The sequence below is a fragment of the Diabrotica undecimpunctata genome, chromosome 9 (assembly GCF_040954645.1).
Source record: "Diabrotica undecimpunctata isolate CICGRU chromosome 9, icDiaUnde3, whole genome shotgun sequence".
In the NCBI taxonomy this organism is placed as follows: Eukaryota; Metazoa; Arthropoda; class Insecta; order Coleoptera; family Chrysomelidae; genus Diabrotica; species Diabrotica undecimpunctata.
Window position 1 is genome coordinate 6,902,456 of NC_092811.1, and position 19,293 is coordinate 6,921,748.

At 33.6% G+C, this 19,293-nt stretch overlaps 1 protein-coding gene across 2 annotated transcripts in view; it reads left to right on the top strand.

Annotated features, from left to right (window-relative positions):
• Positions 1–14,338, top strand: part of magu (SPARC related modular calcium binding-like protein magu) — a 153,689-nt gene extending 139,351 nt beyond the window's left edge. The window contains exons 6-9 of one of the 2 annotated variants that reach the window (XM_072542640.1): positions 3,210–3,367; positions 3,888–4,114; positions 4,266–4,510; positions 9,321–14,338. In XM_072542640.1, coding sequence (XP_072398741.1) covers positions 3,210–3,367; positions 3,888–4,114; positions 4,266–4,510; positions 9,321–9,406 — 716 coding nt within the window. In that variant the 3' untranslated portion in view covers positions 9,407–14,338. The remainder of the gene's footprint in view (positions 1–3,209; positions 3,368–3,887; positions 4,115–4,265; positions 4,511–9,320) is intronic. The other variant, XM_072542641.1, reaches the window with a different exon arrangement.
• The last annotated feature ends 4,955 nt before the right edge of the window (positions 14,339–19,293 follow it).

Here is a 19,293-nt window from a genome sequence, read left to right on the forward strand (position 1 = left end):
ATCCTGCTAGTTACTGGAAGTAAGCTTGTTGGCCTAATTTTACGGGAACGTACTGGCTTTTCCTGGCTTTGGATCATGATGACACGAGCCTCCTTCCACCGATTAGGGAATTACCTGTATGTCAGCATCGCGTTGATTATGTTCGTTAGAAATACTATGGCTCTCGCCGGTAAGTATTTCAGCATGTTTGATATTTGATCTGGTCCATCTTGTGCTTTCTTCTGTTTTTAATTAGTTTATTTATCTCCTCTGGTGATGTTGGAGGGATAATTTCGTTCATATTCTCGGATCTTTCTCTTTGTTCTTCGACTTTCTCGTCTTCGATGTCTTCATCTGGGTGGTAATTTAATGTACACTATTTCCCGACAGACGTTCTCATAACCTCCCCTTTTTTCTCAATGGAGTAGACCAAAGAAATTCCATTTTCTCAGTGTATTGGGGGAATTGGTTCTCTGTACTTTCTGAAAATTTTTTGGATCTTCCAATATTTTGCATATTTGGGCATTATTTCTCCATATTTTGGAAAGAAAAGGAAAAATATTGCAGAATCCAAATTGTGTCCATGGTACTTATTCTTAGTATTTTTTAATTTTCTATATATTGTGATTTTGTTAAATATGGTTGTTAATCATCTGATTCCTTGTTTATCGATAAGTTTTAAGGAGTCTGCATACAACTTTACCATTTCTGATCTTTCTTTTAACACATCTGACTTCTTTCATCGTACTCATGGGTCTTGTTTGGTATTTTGTATCGTTAAAGGTGTCACGTCGTTCATTTCCAAAAGTTATTTCTAGATATCTCTTCCTAGTGTCTTTCTTCTAAACATCATCATCATCAGTATTATTCTAGCTTTACAACCCTGCGTAGATTCTAGCCTCAAGAATTTTTCTCCAGTCATTCCTATTCATCGCCTTCCTCCACCAAGCACGTATTCCCATATTCCTAAGTTTCTTCTCTGACCAATGGGTCTATCAAGGAGCACTTTTCTAGCTGGGTCATTTCTTTCTTCTAAACATTCTAGTGGTTTGTCTTGATTGTAAAGTCAAGCAACTGACTCTTCTAGGTATGTATAAGCCTGCAGCTCCTTTAATTTTTTTGTGCATACTAAACTATATCCATCCTTTTGTGTGATGTTATATTCTGATCTTTAAACTTTTGCCTTTTGTCCATCATATCTAAAATTTGGTTTGTCATCCATTCCTTTTTCATTTTTTTTTGGTTTGAGGAATTGCCTCTAAAATTAGTAATTTTTTGGTCAGTTGTGGGTTTACATTTCATCAACAGCATTGACAAAATATTTCAGATTACCAATACCTTAAGGATTAAAGTTACCATTGATGCAATCAAGAACTCAAAATTGATTCTTCAGTGAAAAAAATGCCAAGGCTACGGACATACAAGGCAGTATGTGCCTTGTATGTCCGTAGACAGCAAACCAGAAGCGTTCACTGCGGAGAGCCTCACCCTGTTAACAATCGAGGATGCAAAGTGGCAAGGAACTACAAAAATTAAAATGAATCGCTCAAAAAATTCAAGTCCTACTCATATGTCCAGAGAGAAGAAGCTACAAATTATAACTCCTAGAAAAATCACAGGCAAGAAGCTAGAACAAAATCACAAAGAAAAACTTCAAGAGAAACCAAAATACAAAGTCCTCAGTAGTAAGGGATAATAAGACAAATGCACAGACTGCTTAAGGTACTAAGACTAGAAGGGAAACAGAATCTACTAATGAACTTGACTATAAAAACCAGCATTCAAGTGATTATGGAAAAACTGACTGACCAGGAAATGTTATTCAAATTGAAGAAAGATAGACTGCTCTAGAATATGGCAATAAAGGAGCCATCCCAAAAAAGAAAATCTAAATGTCCAGCGGTCTCAAAACAATGAATTGGATCCTCATGGGAGGAGATCCCAAAACCAAGCAAACCGCCACATGAAATGACGTCGTATCGGCCAAAATCCTTGTTACCGATTATGTCAAAACTGTTTGAAAATCTCTTGCAGCTCTAAATTGCATAATTTTCTTACCCAAATTTGAAAACTGACATGTCTTCTTTGTTCTGAGGTTTGTAAAATCGCAGTAGACGTTTCGTCATTCATTTAGGTAAGTATCGGTTTTCTCAGTGTACAGTTACTTTAGCAGACAGCCGTTTGACTTACATCTCTGTTGTTTTTGATTTTTCCAAAGACATATACACTTATACTGCCTATCTTCGCCGTAAATCTATAAGCGTGGACATTAGTCCCCCTAAATTCATTCCCGTCTTCATTAACAAAACAAGAACCAATTATAAATACAACAGTGGTGTCTATTTTTCATTATATTGGCTTTAAAACTCTGCGTGAGTCCTATTCTCCTCAAAAATCTATCTATCTCCAGTCGTCTCATATTTCTCATGTCTTCGGTGTCTATTTTATATGATTCAAGATGGATAACGTCTATGTAATCGTGTCCATTCCTAGAGCACGAACTTTTAGACAAATTCAACAGGACATTTATGCCTTCTGACCTCAAAACATAAAACAAATTATTCCAAGACCAGACATGTTGCTTCACTATCCGATCACTTGCAGAGTCTTCTTTGTAATAACGTCGGATATTTATTATTTACTGATTAAGAATTGTTTTATTAACGTTCATGTGACTTTTAACCAAAAAATATTAAGTTTGTCTAGAAATAGAAGCTCTTATGGCCAATGGATTCAGAGCTTATCAGCACCAATGGTTCACCAATATTTATTACTGACGTTCAACTTTAATTGCGGAATACATTATCAAAGATTTGTAAGGCTATACTTACCTTAAAGACTTTTCTTTATATAAAAAAACCATAATTATGACGGAGTTTCATACCTTAGGTTTTAAAATAAAACAGAGACGACCTCAACTCTAACTAACTCTATAGAAATATCTAACAACTGGTAGGTAGATTGAACGAATTGATAAATGCCTAGTTTACTGGATCGAAAATGCATGATTTGCCCAAACAGATACAATCTCATCGTAACTGAAATTTACTGTATTTAATGTGGACGTAAAAATCGGTGACAACTTGACAAGTAAGTCAAATATCATAAATCTGCTTGACCAATTCCACAGTAGGTACTCTCGATTTCGGTATTTTTATTTTTTTGTCGGATACCGTATGTCCAAACATCTCACAAATTATAATTATATATTTTAATCATATTTTCAATAGTTCTCAGTTCAGCTTTGGGCTCAGTGAGTAGCTTTGACGAAGATTCCTCTGAAGTAGCCGAAGATCCCACAGATTGTCTTTCCGACAGGAAGACCGCCTTGGCTGAGGGCTATCAATTGTACGTGCCAGAATGCACACCAGATGGACGGTACCAAAAGGTAGGTTACTAATTCTATTCTAAAAAGTATGGTACTAGTGTAGTAAGACATTCTAGAGCAGTTGGATATATAAATGGGTATGTCAACACACATAATTATCAAATTTTGCACGATACCAATCCAGATGAGATTTAAAAGGCTTGACAGCGTCATTGGTCCATATTTCTTTGAGAACGACGTTGCCTAGCTCATCTGCACGGCATTTTGATGTGTACTGGCCACCGAGACTGTGCGATTTGACTCCGTTTGACTCTTTCCTGTTGGGTCAAACCACATCAGTCCTCAAAATCAGCGTTACTTATGTCATTTGTCAAATTCAGTCTGATTTACGCGCCAGAGCTATGGAAAAACGTTTCAGATTAGCGCCACCCAGCTAAACCTGGCGGATATTTGAGCGTTTTTATATTTCATTCGACTATAGACTTTGTTTTGTTTGAGTACAAAGATATGACGCTCTTAATTATAGAAACTATATGTAATCTTCATTATAATTCATCATAAAAGAAATAATATTTTTTAGATTCAATGCTACAAGTCAGCTGGATATTGTTGGTGCGTTAATGAAGATACAGGAAAAAATATTCCAGGAACTTCGATCAAAAATGGAACTCCGAACTGCGATCACCTAAAAACAAATACCAGAGTGATGAAGGGTTGCCCGGATGATAAGAAATTTATTTTCCTAAAAGAACTTTTAGCCTTTCTATACACGAAAATGTCGGAAATCACAAACGGAACAAACACTAGGTATGGTATATAATATATGACTCTTCATTCTTGATATTCATGCTTAAGAAACTATTTTGGTTGTGAGCCTCAATCTTTAAGACAATATTTCTTATAGCTTAGTGTCCTTATCCTTTTCTCTATATTGTATTTAACGTGTTGTTTTTTCCAGTAGCTTCAACAACCTTGCATGGATAGCTTCCAAAGAAGAGCAAGTAGCCACGTGGAGTTTCGTGATCTTCGACAAGAACAAAAGCAAAATGCTGGAGCGAAACGAATGGAAAGCCTTCAAGGACATGGTGGGGGGAGTGAAGGGCTTGAGGAAGTGCGGCAAAAAGTTGCCCAGGTACTGTGATATCAACAAAGACAGACAAATCAGTATGACAGAGTGGCTGGAGTGTCTGAGTCTTAAACAAGGTAAGTCAAGTGTTTTTGATATCTATTATATAAAGTCTCTAATTTATATGTAACAAGGCCTAACCTAGAGGTTTTGCCGCCCGGGTACAAGAACCAAATTTGCCGCCTGATCAGCAGTTTTGGAAAACGTCTATAAGAAAATATCGCAAATTAGGGAAAATTCAGATTTCTTTACAAAATTTAGTATGAAATCAGTTATAGTTTCGTGTCTTTCTAAAGCCCGAGACAAACAGTAGTCACTCCCTAAAACAATTATTATCGTTAAAACTATTAAAATAAACTTCAAATAATTTGCAGTAAAAGCAGTATACTGAATCTTTAGATTTTGATTAAATAAGCCAGTTTCTAGGTACTTTTTTATTGTTCGTTAACTTTTTTGCGAAGTAAGTAGAGCTGTAGAACAGATCTGTTTAAGTTATTTATTATTTATTTATTGTGAACCAGAAAGTCTCTTTCTTCCATCAGCCATCTAAGTCAGTAAATAACAGTTTATAATTTGAATAAAAAGAAAGACCTGAAATTTTTTATACTAAAAAAATTGAATCAGTAAAAAGTTCAAAATAAGATAAACGTAGGGGATATGACGCACAATTCGGGTTTTTGGCAGATCTCAAACGGTAATACCGATAATAACATGTTGATTAGTGTTTATGACACCTAGTACTATCAGGTACTCACGGCATAAATTCCAGCTAAATCCTACAATAAGAATTACTATAATTTAAAAAACAAAAACAATCAACTTTTACGTCATATTTCCGACAGGGGGGGGAGTAATATGACGCACTAGATGTTGGGGATATGACTTACGGGAAATTACACGTAAACCAAAAATAACTTTGCAAATTTTAATAAAACGAGGTGAAATAAAACTGTCTATACCTACAACTGACATGGTGTTAGGGAATTTAACAACAAAATTGAAGTGTCCACGACGAACATTAAGTTTTGACAGGATTTTCTTAATTTGTTCTATTTTGACAATGCCGATGTCTTCAGCTAATGGAAAGACGAACTGAACCTTTCCTTTCTTCATAAAGTTAACTTCCACGCCATCATTATTGATGCTAATATCTACGCCCACATAATATAATGGCTTGATCTTTCCTGGAGACCCAACCAATACGTAGTCGTCGACGTTAATACTTTCTACACATTGGAGGAAATCTTCCTCATCTACAATTTCATCATCGAAGGATTTTTCGTCCCACTCACCTCCAGATTATGATGGCAATTCTTCTTCTAGTAAGATCTTCTTTTGAAGTTATACTTCTATACGCACGGTCGGCGTTGGAAATTTGCATGAGAGTGAATCTGTGAAACCATTACATATGTAAGATAGTGAGTAAGAGAGAGACAGTAGATATATATTTCTCTCTCTTCCTCTCTCGAGAATAAAAATGTTCCTTTTGTATATATATATATATATATTTAATATTATATAATATTAATATATATATATATATATATATATATATATATATATATATATATATATATATAATATTATATGTATTAATATTATTATTTATGTGATAGGTTTTATATTATTTAAAATTAAACGTTTATAATTATTTTAGGCTTTTGTATTTCAAAATAATCACTGTTTTACCGAGAACTTTCAATTTTGAAATCCGTTAGTGTCATGTCTAATTGGAAAATCCTTTATGTGTTTGGTTCATACGCTGGTGGTTGTGAGTTCGAATCCCAATTATGAATTTCCTTTTTTATTTTTGAAATATTTAAAAACCTTACTTATATCTTATTAAATATATGTAATATACGCAAAAAACATAAATTTTAAAATAAAATGAAAATTTACAACATAATCCGAGTTGTTGGTTTTTTATTTTTATCTTCGTAAAGTAAGTTATATGTATATTGACAGTTTTAAATACTTATGAATATTACATTTTAATTTTTATATTGTATTATTATATTGAATTATGTTGCAGTGTATTTATTGTATTGTAATTTTTGTATTAATAACAAAATAAACAATGAATTTTACTGCAGAGTATGTTTAATTTTTTTGCATTCAACATTCAACAACATTTATACATAAAAATAAAAATATATATTTTCATTAAAATATTGATACAGTCCTTCATTTACTATACTCCTATTGCAGGTCAAATGTTTATATACAGCAAACGATGCACCATATACATATATAACTAATTTTTTTTCTCTTTCTGCTCTCTCTTACCTATAGCATTACATATGTAATGATTGTGCAGATTGACTCCTATATAAATTTTTAACGGCGAACGCGTGTATAGAAGTATAACTTCTACCGGCAGTCCCACTGGACTGCCACACCCGTTTTTTTTTGCTGGCTTTCGAAGTTTGAATATCTTCTCCTGCTTTGCAATTTTGATTTCTCCTTTTGTTTTTTTAGCTTCTATATTTTCAGGCGTTGTCAAAAGTTGAGCATACTGTTTCTTTTTGGCTACGGCAGGAGCATCACATTTTGGTACTTGTGACACAATTTGTAGAAGTTTCGTAGGACTTGCTTTTGTGGGTCAGTAGATTTCTTCTTTGGAGTATTAAGTGAGAGATGTGCTGGGTTGAGGATCCAAGGAGGAGCTAACACTTTCGTCGTCCTTGTTCATAGAGTTGGACTCCAAGGTTTCTTGTAGGTAAGCGTAATCAGGAATAGAATAGGGCGTGAATGGAAACACCTCGCAGGCCCGGAAGCCTGCTGAACCCGTAGACATTGTTGCAGCTTGTGACCAGGCTCTATCTCCTTTACAGGTTTTATATTTCCCCATTCGATAGCTGCACTTCGGTAATAAGCCTTCAACGGTTTGAAAAACGATCGGTCGACAGGCTGTAAGTAATGAGTCGTGTGGCTGGGAAGGCAAAGAAAGTGGACATCATTTTCCAGCGCTATCCCTAATATATCCGGCTAGTTAGTGTGAGATCCGTGTCCGTCGAGCAGTAGTAGGCATGTAAGCTGCCTTCCTTGGAATAAAGTGGTTTTCCAGTCAATTTTTTAAGAGGTCTTCATTTATGTAGGCTGATTTTCTACCCATCACCACTTCAGAACCGTTAGGCATATTATCAAGCCACACTTATTGTTTGTATACACCTTTGCACCAGGCAACAACTGTCACTGTCTCTCCTTATTCTTTTGATTGCCGCACTTAAAATGCCTTGCTGGCTTTGGTCGCTATAACTTCTTGCGGAGGGTTCTTCAATTGCAAACCTGACTCATCTACATTGTAAATATTTCCTGGTTTGTTCAAGAGCTTTAACGATTCTAACATCTTTTGCCATTGAAATGGCCGTAGGAAACTCGGCCCATTTGTTCAGCCAGGTTGAAAGCCATTCGGCAAAGTGCATCCCTTATTGGCACGTACCCTGCAGTCTGCAATCTCTTGACATGAAGCACAAATTTTTGTTCTACGTCCACGCCAAGGTCAGGAGGTTGTCCTAGCTTACCTTTAATGCTGTTCTTTGTTTTGAGTCGGAATCGTAGGGTTTTTTCCGGTATCTCATATTTTTTAGCTGCACTCCTCACTGAAGAGCCGTCTGCAACATTCTTGAAAGCAGCACGAAGATTATCTTCAGTCCAGCAGCCCCGCATGTTCTCACACTTGTAGCTAGGCATATTTACAAAAGAAAAATAAGTCCTATACGTCTTATAACAACAATGCGTCATATCCCCTACTTGACGCCATTTAAAATAAAAAAATGCAAATAGTAAAAAAGTTTAAAGAATACGCAACAACGTAGAATACACTAAAGCAACAAAAAATTAAAAAAAAAAGACAAATTACAAAACTTTAAAATTACTAAGATAAAATTTTCTTGGTGTTTACCTGCAAAAGTGTACACAACGCCAAAGCTCCCTCCACGACGGATCGCTATACACTAACTTAGACATGCTTCATCTGGTGGCGATGGTGGGTACTACTGTTTCCCAAAAACCCGCGCGAACATGCAGAATTTGAAAGATATTGAAAACGCGTCATATCCCCGACCGCGTCATATCCCTCACGTTTACCTTACTACTTTAACTTTATTTAATATATGTAGGTAAATAATGAAAAGCTATTTGAAATAAACTTACCATTCACAATAAACTGATAACCGTTATAATATAATATTATTAATAATATAATACTAATATAAAGGCTGCACTATTTTCTTGATAGCAACTATTTGGCCAGTTATTTTTTTTGCACTTTGCTTGCTTGGCGTTTTGATTTTATTTTTTTGATATTTATATTTTTGGGTAAATTTTGCGTCCCAAAGCGAGCGCCGCCCGGGTGCCACGCACCCCTTGCACCCCGGCACGGCCCGGTCCTGATATCTAACGCTGGAACTATATGTATTCACATCCAAATACAAAAGGTAGAATGAGAGTGTTCATAAAAATAACTTGTGTCTTTACTTAATAACAGGTGGTACCTGGTTTGTCTTTAGTTTCATGTGTGCAAGACATTGATGCTAGATAAAAGTATGTGTTTTATCTCGCCAGGTGTTAATGACGCAGGATAAAGAACTATGGACTTAACTGTAGATCACAAAACTTACTTTATAAATTTAAACCGAAATTTAAAACACAAACACAATTATTTTTGATACACATAGGCCTTATGTTTTTATAAACATGTGACTATATATAGATTTAGATTGTCTATTAACTTTCATAGTACATATCTACAACAAAAATACGAATCTGATGACATTTTTAGCAACTTGTTTGTGTGCAAATCAAGCTTAAAGAAGAAATTAATTTGTGTAATTTTGTGTCCTCATGTCTAAATAATATACTTGACTAAATTTATATTTTTCTTAGGTGCCAGTAGTAGCAGTATTCCCGGTTTTCATGCATCGCCTAGGGCTGGCAAAACAAATCCTCTCAGTATGCTGAAAGACGATTAAAAACGTTTTGTATAGAGAAAAGTCTTTGTATTATCTTTACTTTCAAGGAGGAAATTCTTGGCTGTGGTTTTACCTAAAATGAGTAAAAGTCTGTTTATACAGCTATAGACAACTCAAAACGCACACGTCAAGTACATAAGATACAGAAATTCTAGATATAGGCAACACAAAAGTCATGTTTGGAAATAAGATCTGGATATTCTAAAACGAAAAGTTTTTTTATGGTTGGTTAAAGTTGGGAAATAACACGGAAAATGTTTCAAGATAATGAAAAAATTTTAGAATCCATTATTATTTAAAGTACAATTAATAATAATAACTTAAGTTGTTGAAAATATGAGTTCAAATAATCAAAATGAGTAGTTTTTTAATTTTCAATGATTTTGTAACTTTTCTAGTGCTATTTATTTTACGAAGTTTAGTAATTTTGTAAATTCCAGTATTCTTGGTGCTGGTTTGCCTTATTTTTTGAGTGATTTTTATGAAAATGAGAGGTAGAACCTACCTGGACGGACACAAACCAAGAAATATTCTTCCTTTCTCCTTAGTTACTAGCCGCCACAATTGTCGTAGCCACACATTGGTTAGTATAGAAGAAGATGTCTTTGTATTTCTGTTACTATTTTATGGTACATTTGAACTACTTCAAAAATTAGGCTTTGACAAATATTTAAAGTATTGTATTTTTCCTTAAAATGAAAACAGACCTACCTAGATCGCAGAATAAAATATTTCTGCTATAGATTTAATCACTAGGATGTCACAGTTATCACCACACACCCGCTATTATGTAGGAAGAAAAGTATAGAGATAAGAAAAGTATTTTCTTTTTAAATACTATTTCTACTCTGTACTATGGTCTACTCCTTAGAGTAGGAAATTTTACTTGACGTTTGGAGTATACGTAGGTCTACTCCAAAGTTTACATTTTTAAAAGGTAAACACATTTGTAGTGCAATATTCGACACATAAAAACTGATAAATAGAGACATAAAACACTTTTTTGTAGAAGCAATAATTGAGGCGGTAGCTAGAAGAAAAGTCTATCTGCTAAAAATGTACTTTTAGAAACAATCATTCAAAGATTTAACATTCATCAGCACTACTCTTATTGTCCTTTTCAGGCGGTGTGCTTTCTTGAAATAAAGGTTTGTAGAAGGTTCTACTCTCTTCTCTTAAGTACTGAAACAAGTCTCTCACGTCTTTTATTTTAGACTGATTAATAGAAACCCGAGACAAAGGTGTAAGAGTAAGGTAAATTGGCAACGTTTTTACATATTTAAAAGGGGTAAACATTTCAAAGTAGGTTTTAGAAGCAGCCAGTGCCCCACAAGGTTTATACTTCAGCACGAGATACTGTTGTATTTTAAACTCAGTCATATTGTAGAGGAAGTATGTTTGAGGCAGAAAGAAGAAGTAGTTTGTCTGCACTGTACGATTTTTTTCTAGGTAGACTTTAGGTTCCTCGACATCTTGAACTCTTTTTAAGGCCTGTCGTATAACCCCAAAATTTCTGTCTCACTGACTAAAGGAATGTTCACGAACAGGATAAATATGTGTCACTTCGACTCTGTATAGTTTTGATATCCAAGAAGAAATCCGTAACAAAGTCTGATTTTTATTTTGGTCTCCAACTGCATCTGATAGAAGAACAATATGCTTGGTATTAGGATAATCTGCTAATTTATTGTGAATACAGTCAAAGATAAATGAAGCAACACTACTTACTCCCTTTTTACACTGAGATTCTATGAAGGAATATACATATGATGATCCATCATTATACACGTGTAAATTGAATCCGTACATCAATTAAAGTCTTTTATAGAACTGTTTTGTTATCCTGAGCTTTGGCAACGGTAGATTTTGTGCGTAGTCAAACATCTGTGTTTAGTGTCCTTGAGCTGTGCCAACACTTCACTAAAAAAGTGTTGTACCAACCGTAAAAAACCGTAATATCGTAGAAAAAATTGGTAGACTGACAGAGAACAACATAAAGAGTTCAATTCTGTGTTCTCCGGAAGATGGGCCCATAGGCCTATAGGCCCTTATTCGAGCCACCGCCTTAATTGTGACAATTGACTCTTGTGTTCTCTTTACATAGACCGCAAAACAACATTTTCTCAATTTTATCTTTAAAATTCCGTGAGATCTGTATGTTAAATCCTCCTTGAATAGTTACAAAGATTGCAAAGACTGGTTTTATGAAACCAATTAGCAGACGACACAGACAGTCTGATTCTCGATTTTTGTGATTATAATTTAGTGTACAGCTTTTATGTTTTAGATATCCTGCAAACAGATGTTAAAAAATAAAGAGTTTTAACTGTTTAAAAACTGATGTAATGGTTGTTGCATATATATTGGCGACAACAACGATCCCGACCACCTCGACTGTTAATAAAAGTGAATGTATAGTATGTTGCATATTTAAAGTTTTCAATTTCACAGTTCCACTGCTGAATTAGTTAAACAGTGCTCTGAGTCAAAGATGATATGATAAAAAATTACAATTATTAAAACACAAAAGTATTGTGTGGCCGTTTTACTCAAAAATGTATCCTAAACATCTGTTTGGAGGATATAAGTTGCGAATTGTATATGTATATAATAAAATAGAAGGTACTTGTGTATGTTTAAGTTATGTTAAATTATTCTAATGTTTTAATAAAGAAAAATATTAATATTGTGAAGGTTAGCTGCAAAAAACCTATTTTTTTTTAGTATCACTGATAAGAAAACCCATATTTATTGCGAACTGGAGGTAGATTTTTTTTCTTCTCGAGAATTATTGTACTTTTTTGACTACCGACTATAGACAATTGATAAATGAAAAAAAAAACACTTTTTTTGTTCTTTAATTTATTTTTATCAATATTTGAAGATAGAAAAATGAAAAATCTCCACCAAAAAAAGTCAATATTTTAACTAGGCTACTTGTTCAGGTAATCTTCACAATATTAACTAAGTGACTATTATAGTGAAGATATTGTAAAATACTTAATAACTTGTCTTTGGTGATGCACACTGTCGATATGATATCACTGCTAGGGAAAAGTTTAATCATCAGGTTTCTGATATTACCATAAAACAAAATTACGCTTAATTTTCATGCAATACATGGGGTAATTTGACATGTTTCACTGACCATCAGCATCTTTAGTACCATTCTGGAGTATCCAACCTGATATATTTAAACCTGATTTTTCGTCTTGTATGAGGGATGATGTAAAGTCATGTGAAATGTACTTCGGTCCTAGAGAAGAAGTCTGGGTTATGCAGGATTACTTTTGCATGACTCCGAGATGGCAAATCTTGTTCCGTCACCATTGCCGCCAAAGCCAGAGATCTACATGCTAAAGAAACCCTTCTCAACCATTAACTATCGCCCTGATTACCTTACAGGTGCTTAACGTTGGCTTTGCATCCTTCTGCATTCTTATTCTTGCACTTTGCTCCACTGAGTGCTACTTCACTCTTCTCACTCTTTCTTCATGCCCAACTTTTACTACTTCACCCTCCACCATGCACACTCTCTTAACTTAATGCTTAATCTTGTCTACTTCCTATTATTTTCTATCTTCTTTAAATGTCTGCGGATTATTTTCTGTTCTAACAGACAATTGATTGATTGTGACCTGCTTACTAGTTCTCTTTCAAATTGATTCCCCTCAGCTACTCAATCATCACAAACCAACAGTGTATCAGGCAGCAGTCACCACGTGTAACTCTAAGAATACTTCTGTTCTTTCTGAAACAGTAGGTACTTACTACCTGGGTGACAGATCTCCTGACTCTTCATTGACTACATCGATCTATCTGTAGGGTTCTGTCATATAGTTCGCATGATAGAAAGCAAACAGGTTGTTGCTTTCTGTTTTGGTAGCAGTAGAAGCCTAGAGATCTTTCAATTCTCCATGAATTACTGTACTTCAAGACTTATGTCTTCCAAAAGCAACACTGGCTTCAGATTACCAACTCGTTTTACTGCCTCTGTATGTGCTAAACCGTTCAGGGTACACCACTCCTCATACAGATTGTTTTAAATACACAGTACTTTATAATATCTTTCTTTTTCAGGTCAGATATTCCTGAACCTAACCTAACCCATCTTAACATATTCATTCTGTGACTACTCTCATCCAAATGATTATTTCCAATTGTGCGATGTACATTTATTGTATTTTTTTTTTCTTTTTAACATTTTATCTTTTGCGAATCTTTCTCGCTGGCAAATTTTTTTTATCGACTTAATTTCATCAACATTAAGATCTTCTATACCCAAATAATTGATATTAGCCCTATTCCTAGATACACTTTCCTTCACATCTTCATTCTCCTTTATTTTGGCCTCATTTGGCATCTTATTTCAATATCCAGCACAAACAAATCCTATTTTTATACAAAAATATATATTATAATAATTATAATGTATTCTTGTGAATATATCAGAGCCATCTACACAATAATTTTCAAAGAATCTACTTGTTTCTCGGCGTGCTTTTCGGAAGACTACATAAAGTTTGACTAGATGGCGGCACTGTTTGTGCCATAAAATTTGCTCTTCATAAATATGAAATCATATTATAGATTAAACTCTTATTAACTGCAGATATCATGCGAAGTGTGTTAACTATATTATAAAGTGACATAATTAAATGTCCGATTATTTGTAGCCTAAAAGTTTTATTTTATTATTAAGCCCGGTTCAAAGATTGTTTACTGCAAAACAAACTTACAAAATGGGCTCTAACATGGTTTGTTTTTGTTTTATTTATATTAAATATCCGTGTGATAGTAATAAATTAGAACAAAAACAAAATACCTGTTTTAAGATGTGATGTAAAATACAATTTTTTTAATGATATCGATTATGAAAAGAATAGTTCTTTGTTAAAGTATTTTGAACTTGAATAAACAGTTTTTGTTACATATTTGGTTTTTACTGTAGGATTTCCTTGTATTATTATCTATTTATTATATTGTGGAGAAGAAATGATAAAAAAATTAACAACATTAATTAATAAAGTTATAAAACGCAATAAAATACCGGAAGACTAGAGAACGAGCGAACTAATTCTTCTATTCTAAGAAGGAGATAAAAAAGCCAGAAAACTACACTAAAGTAGAAACCCTCAATTCAGAAGAGTGATATCATAGTTTAAACGCGGAATATCCTCAAATTTAAATGTACACAGCGACCCTCGAAAACTGCCTGTTTTCTCGATTGCAATTTGCGTTTCCTCATAAGAAATTACAGAATATATAAAGTAGTATATTTATTTGTGCTTCTCTATAGAAAAACTGACCAGGAGTTGTCGTACAGCGTAGCCAAATCTTTTTCACAAGTAGTAATTATGGTCATACAAAACCTGTATTCTTCCACGCAGCGATTATTACCGTCATAAAAATACCAAAAAACATGATTTTTCAATAGTAAAAATTAAGCACAAAATTGTAATAAAATAAATTTTATTTATATGTCCCGTTTCGTTACGTATTTAAATTTATAAAATAAAAATCGATATTTTAAAACATTATTTTTCAATCGTTTGGCAATGTTGGAATTAGCGAGGGAACTGGGTTTTACAATTCGGATCCAGACATGCAGTAAAACTAGTTTTTATTATTTTTTGCCGAAGAAATGAACTAAGAAAACATTGGTGTTTCTATGGGTAAATAGTGCATGTGTTTTTGTGAGTATATTTTATGTGATAAGTTTGTAAACTTATTGTTGTCAATACTGTTTTATCAATACTGTATTGTAGTATTGATAAAACGTGTTATTGATAATAAAAATGTTATAGTTTGTCGTTTTATAGTAAATATTTAGTTATATTCTTTGAAATTATTGTATATATAGTATGTATCCAGATTATTGAAATACAATGGACGAAAAACCGAGTTGTTCCAAGAGAAGACAGCAAAATTCTGATGTTGATTCCAAGAATGAAAAGCCGCAAAAGAGACGGAACATGTTAACGTCCGAAGAGAAGGTAATGATACGAAACGTTTATGAAGGAATTGTCGGCAGAAAAATGGCATTAAACGTTAGCCAAGCGGTCGACATTTGTAGCAGTTTAACAAAAGTATCCGTTAGCTGTATTTATCGTGTACTTAAAAATACATCGGAAAATAAAAAGCAAGAAAAAGGTAAAACTAGAGGTAAGAAAAGCATTGTTTTGGATGACGAGACAAGGAATATTATACGTCGAAAAATTCATTCATTTTATTTTCGGAGTGAAATTCCAACACTGAAAAAAATTTCTCAAGAGCTCGAAAATGATGACTCTTTACCCAAGATATCTCGTAGGGTCTTAATCAGGACCATGCACGAAATGAACTTTCGATACGTAAAACGCAACAGAAAAAGTATGCTATTAGAAAAAAATGAAATTATTCTGTGGAGAAGAAAATATTTAGAAGAAATACGAAAAATTCGCAGCACTGGATGCAAAATATATTATTTGGATGAAACCTGGATTAACCAAGGTTGGAAAAGGTCATACAGTTGGAAAAGTTTGGCAAGATTTAAATGTCAAAAGTAAACGCGAAGCATTTATAGAAGGCTGATATACAGGATTAAAAGCTCCATCAGGAAAGGGACGGCGTTTAATCGTCACCCATATAGGAAGTGATACAGGGTTTCTTGATGATGGTTTTCTTCAATTTGAGTCGAAAAAAACAGGTGATTATTAAAGAAATTGAAAGGGAGGATTCAACAATGGCTTACAGAAAAGGGGATTGCATACGAAGAATCAATGCTCAAAATTTAGCTCCCTGACATTGCACGGTTAAGGAAAATTGAATATCTTAAATATGCTGTAGATGAAACTGCAAAAGATTATGGTGTCAAAGTTCTGCGTCTACCACCTTATCATTGCGAACTTAATCCCATTGAACTTATCTGGGAGCAAGTGAAAGGAGAAGTAGCACGCAATAACAAAACGTTCAAATTAAACGAAATTAAGAAACTTTTGATTCAAGCAATCCTCCATGTAACTCCAGAGAAATGGGCTAAATGTATAGGCCACATAATTAAAGAAGAACATCGTATGTGGGAACTTGACACTTATATAAAAGTTTTACTAGAGCCAATTATAATTACACCAGGTGGTGAAGATAATGACAGCGATAGCAGCACTGCATCTTCAGGTTTAGACAGCGAATAATATTTTCTAATAGTTTAATAAGAACATCAGCATAAAAAAACCAAAAACAAAAAAAAAACGAGGAGAACATAGTAAGTGTGTATAGTGTTTGTGTTTAAACACATCAAACATTATTTTTATTTTGTTTTTATAGAATTTTATTTTGTTTTATAGGATTTTATTTTGTTTTGTTTTATACTGTTTAAGTGTTTTGTTCATTTTATTTAATAAGAGAATATGGCTCTTGGCGAACACCCATTTAAAAAAAGTATCGCGCCACAAGACATACCTCTGGGGTGGTGTGGAAACTGTCTTAAAATTTGTTTTAAAAAAATTTCATTGTGTAACTCTTTAAGGACGGGTCACGTCAAAAGACGTTTTAGCGTAACTTCCGCGACAGCCGGTTGGTATCAGTAAACTTTCTGCAAAATGACTTCTTTTTTATAGCTTTTTGTTTGTGGCATTTTGTATTTTTAGGGGAATGTAGGGAATGAGCCACAAAATATTTATTCATATGTTTATTTATTGACGTTTCGATCTCTATATCCAGAGACCGTTTTCAATTATACAAATGATAGTACTATTTATTTTTTATGGCTTTTCGCTTGTCGTTCTGTATTTTTATAAATGATGTTGGGAATAAGCCACAATATATTTATTCAAATGTTTAATTTACGGACGTTTCGATCTCTATAAAGAGACCGTTTTCAAACATACAAATAACAGATATATTTATTTTTCTATAGCTGCTTGTTCGTGGCATTCTGTATTTTTAGGGAGAAGGTTGGACATAAGCCACAATATATCTATTTACATGTTTAATACATTGACGTTTCGATCTCTATTCCGTTTTTAAAGATAGAAAAAAAAAAATAAACAATATAAGATTATAAAAATATATAATAATAAACAAATAAAATAAATATAACTATCATTTATATCTTTGAAAGCGGTCTTTGGATATAGAGATCGAAACGTCAGTAAAAACTTGTAAATAAATATATTGTGGCCTATTTCGAACATTAATATTTGAAATATAAAATATAATTAACGTTAAAATAAAAGTAAGTGTACGTCACTGGATTCCCAAACAGCTTTCCGCATTTCTGGGGCTTTAAATGATGACTCACTCTCTCAAATAGTGAAATTATACTATAAGTGCTAATAAATTAGAGGATAAGTTTAGCAGATGAACAACAGGGTTTTCGTAGTGGAAGATCGTGTACAGATGCAATATTCGTTATAAAGCAAATTACTGAGACATCACTAGAGCAATAGACCTACACAGGCAGTAAGTGACATTTTTGTCAAAAATGAGATTTTAATGTAGGTATCATACCTAAGTAGTAACTGCTCTTGCTTCTACAAAGGGTTTGGTGCACATTGATAGTCAACTTACACCAGAAATAGCAATGGCCAAAAGCAGTAACTAACAAAGAATCTCTCAATGTGATGATAACAGACAGTATCTAACGTAATAACTAATTACTGCTGTTTGCCTACACAGAGACTTGGAACACAATTTTTAATGTGAATGTAAACGGCAGTATCTACTTAGTAAAGTAGATACTGCTATTTTCCTTCACATTTGTATTCCAAGTTTGTATTATAATATCGTGACATAAATTTGCTTGAACATCACCTGATTTAATATCCGTTAAAATAAACACATTGCATAACGCAGAAAGTTTAATTTGCAGTTTCAGACCGTACTTAGACTTGTTTAGTCTACAGTTTGGAGTGTATGTAAGGTGTTGTATTTTGTGGCGTGCACCAACTGTTTAAATAACATGTTTACCTCACGGGGTAAATATTTAGTGTCCTTGGTAACACAAGCAGAAGTATCCGCTCAAGACGGTAGGTACTTATATGTTTTTAAAATAAACGTTTTTTTGTTATAAACCAGTAATATGTCAGAAGCCAGAAGACATTTTTTACAAGACGGCGTGTGGCTTTTCTTCTAACCTTTGCAGCAATGGTAGACAAGAAAAGTAGAAGCGGTAAAAAAAAAACATATCGGTCTTGTGGCATGAAAGAGTGGCTGGAAGAAAGACAGAGGAAGTTGCATCTGCATATTGTAGAGTTTAGTTGAAGAAAGAGACGCCGTTAAAGTATTGTATTAGACAGACAATTGCTCAGCCCAAAATAAAAATTGGTGCTTATTTACCATGTTTGTCACAATGGTAAATACAAAAATGATTGCCAACTCCCAAAGTATCCTAAAATATTTTGAGACAGGCCACACCTTCATGAGTGCGGATTCAGTTCATCACGGTGTGGAACAGAGCATGAAGATCACAAATGAAGGAAATATTTACGACTTCAACGATTTTATTAAGGCTGTAGAAAATTCAAATGAAAAAAAAAATCGTAGTTTGTTTGAAAAATGAAGATGTTTTAAATTGGAAATCTGGATATACAAAAATCTAATAAAAAAAAACGGATATATCTTTGCTTTGCGATATATCTGTGGTACAGTTCAGACGAGGCAGCCGATTACTTTTTTATAAAAATTATATTAACGACAAAAATTTTAAAGAATATAATTTTCTTAAAGAAAATTTTAAACTAGAATTCCTAGTAAACTACGCGATAATTGTAGATGTGTACCTAAGCAAAAGAAACAAGGTATAATTTCCGTGCCCCTCATGCCTCAAAACAGACGGCATTTTTGGCATTCATTAAAAGAAGATCCATTATCCATTATGTGAATTACATTTTATTTTTAATTTGATT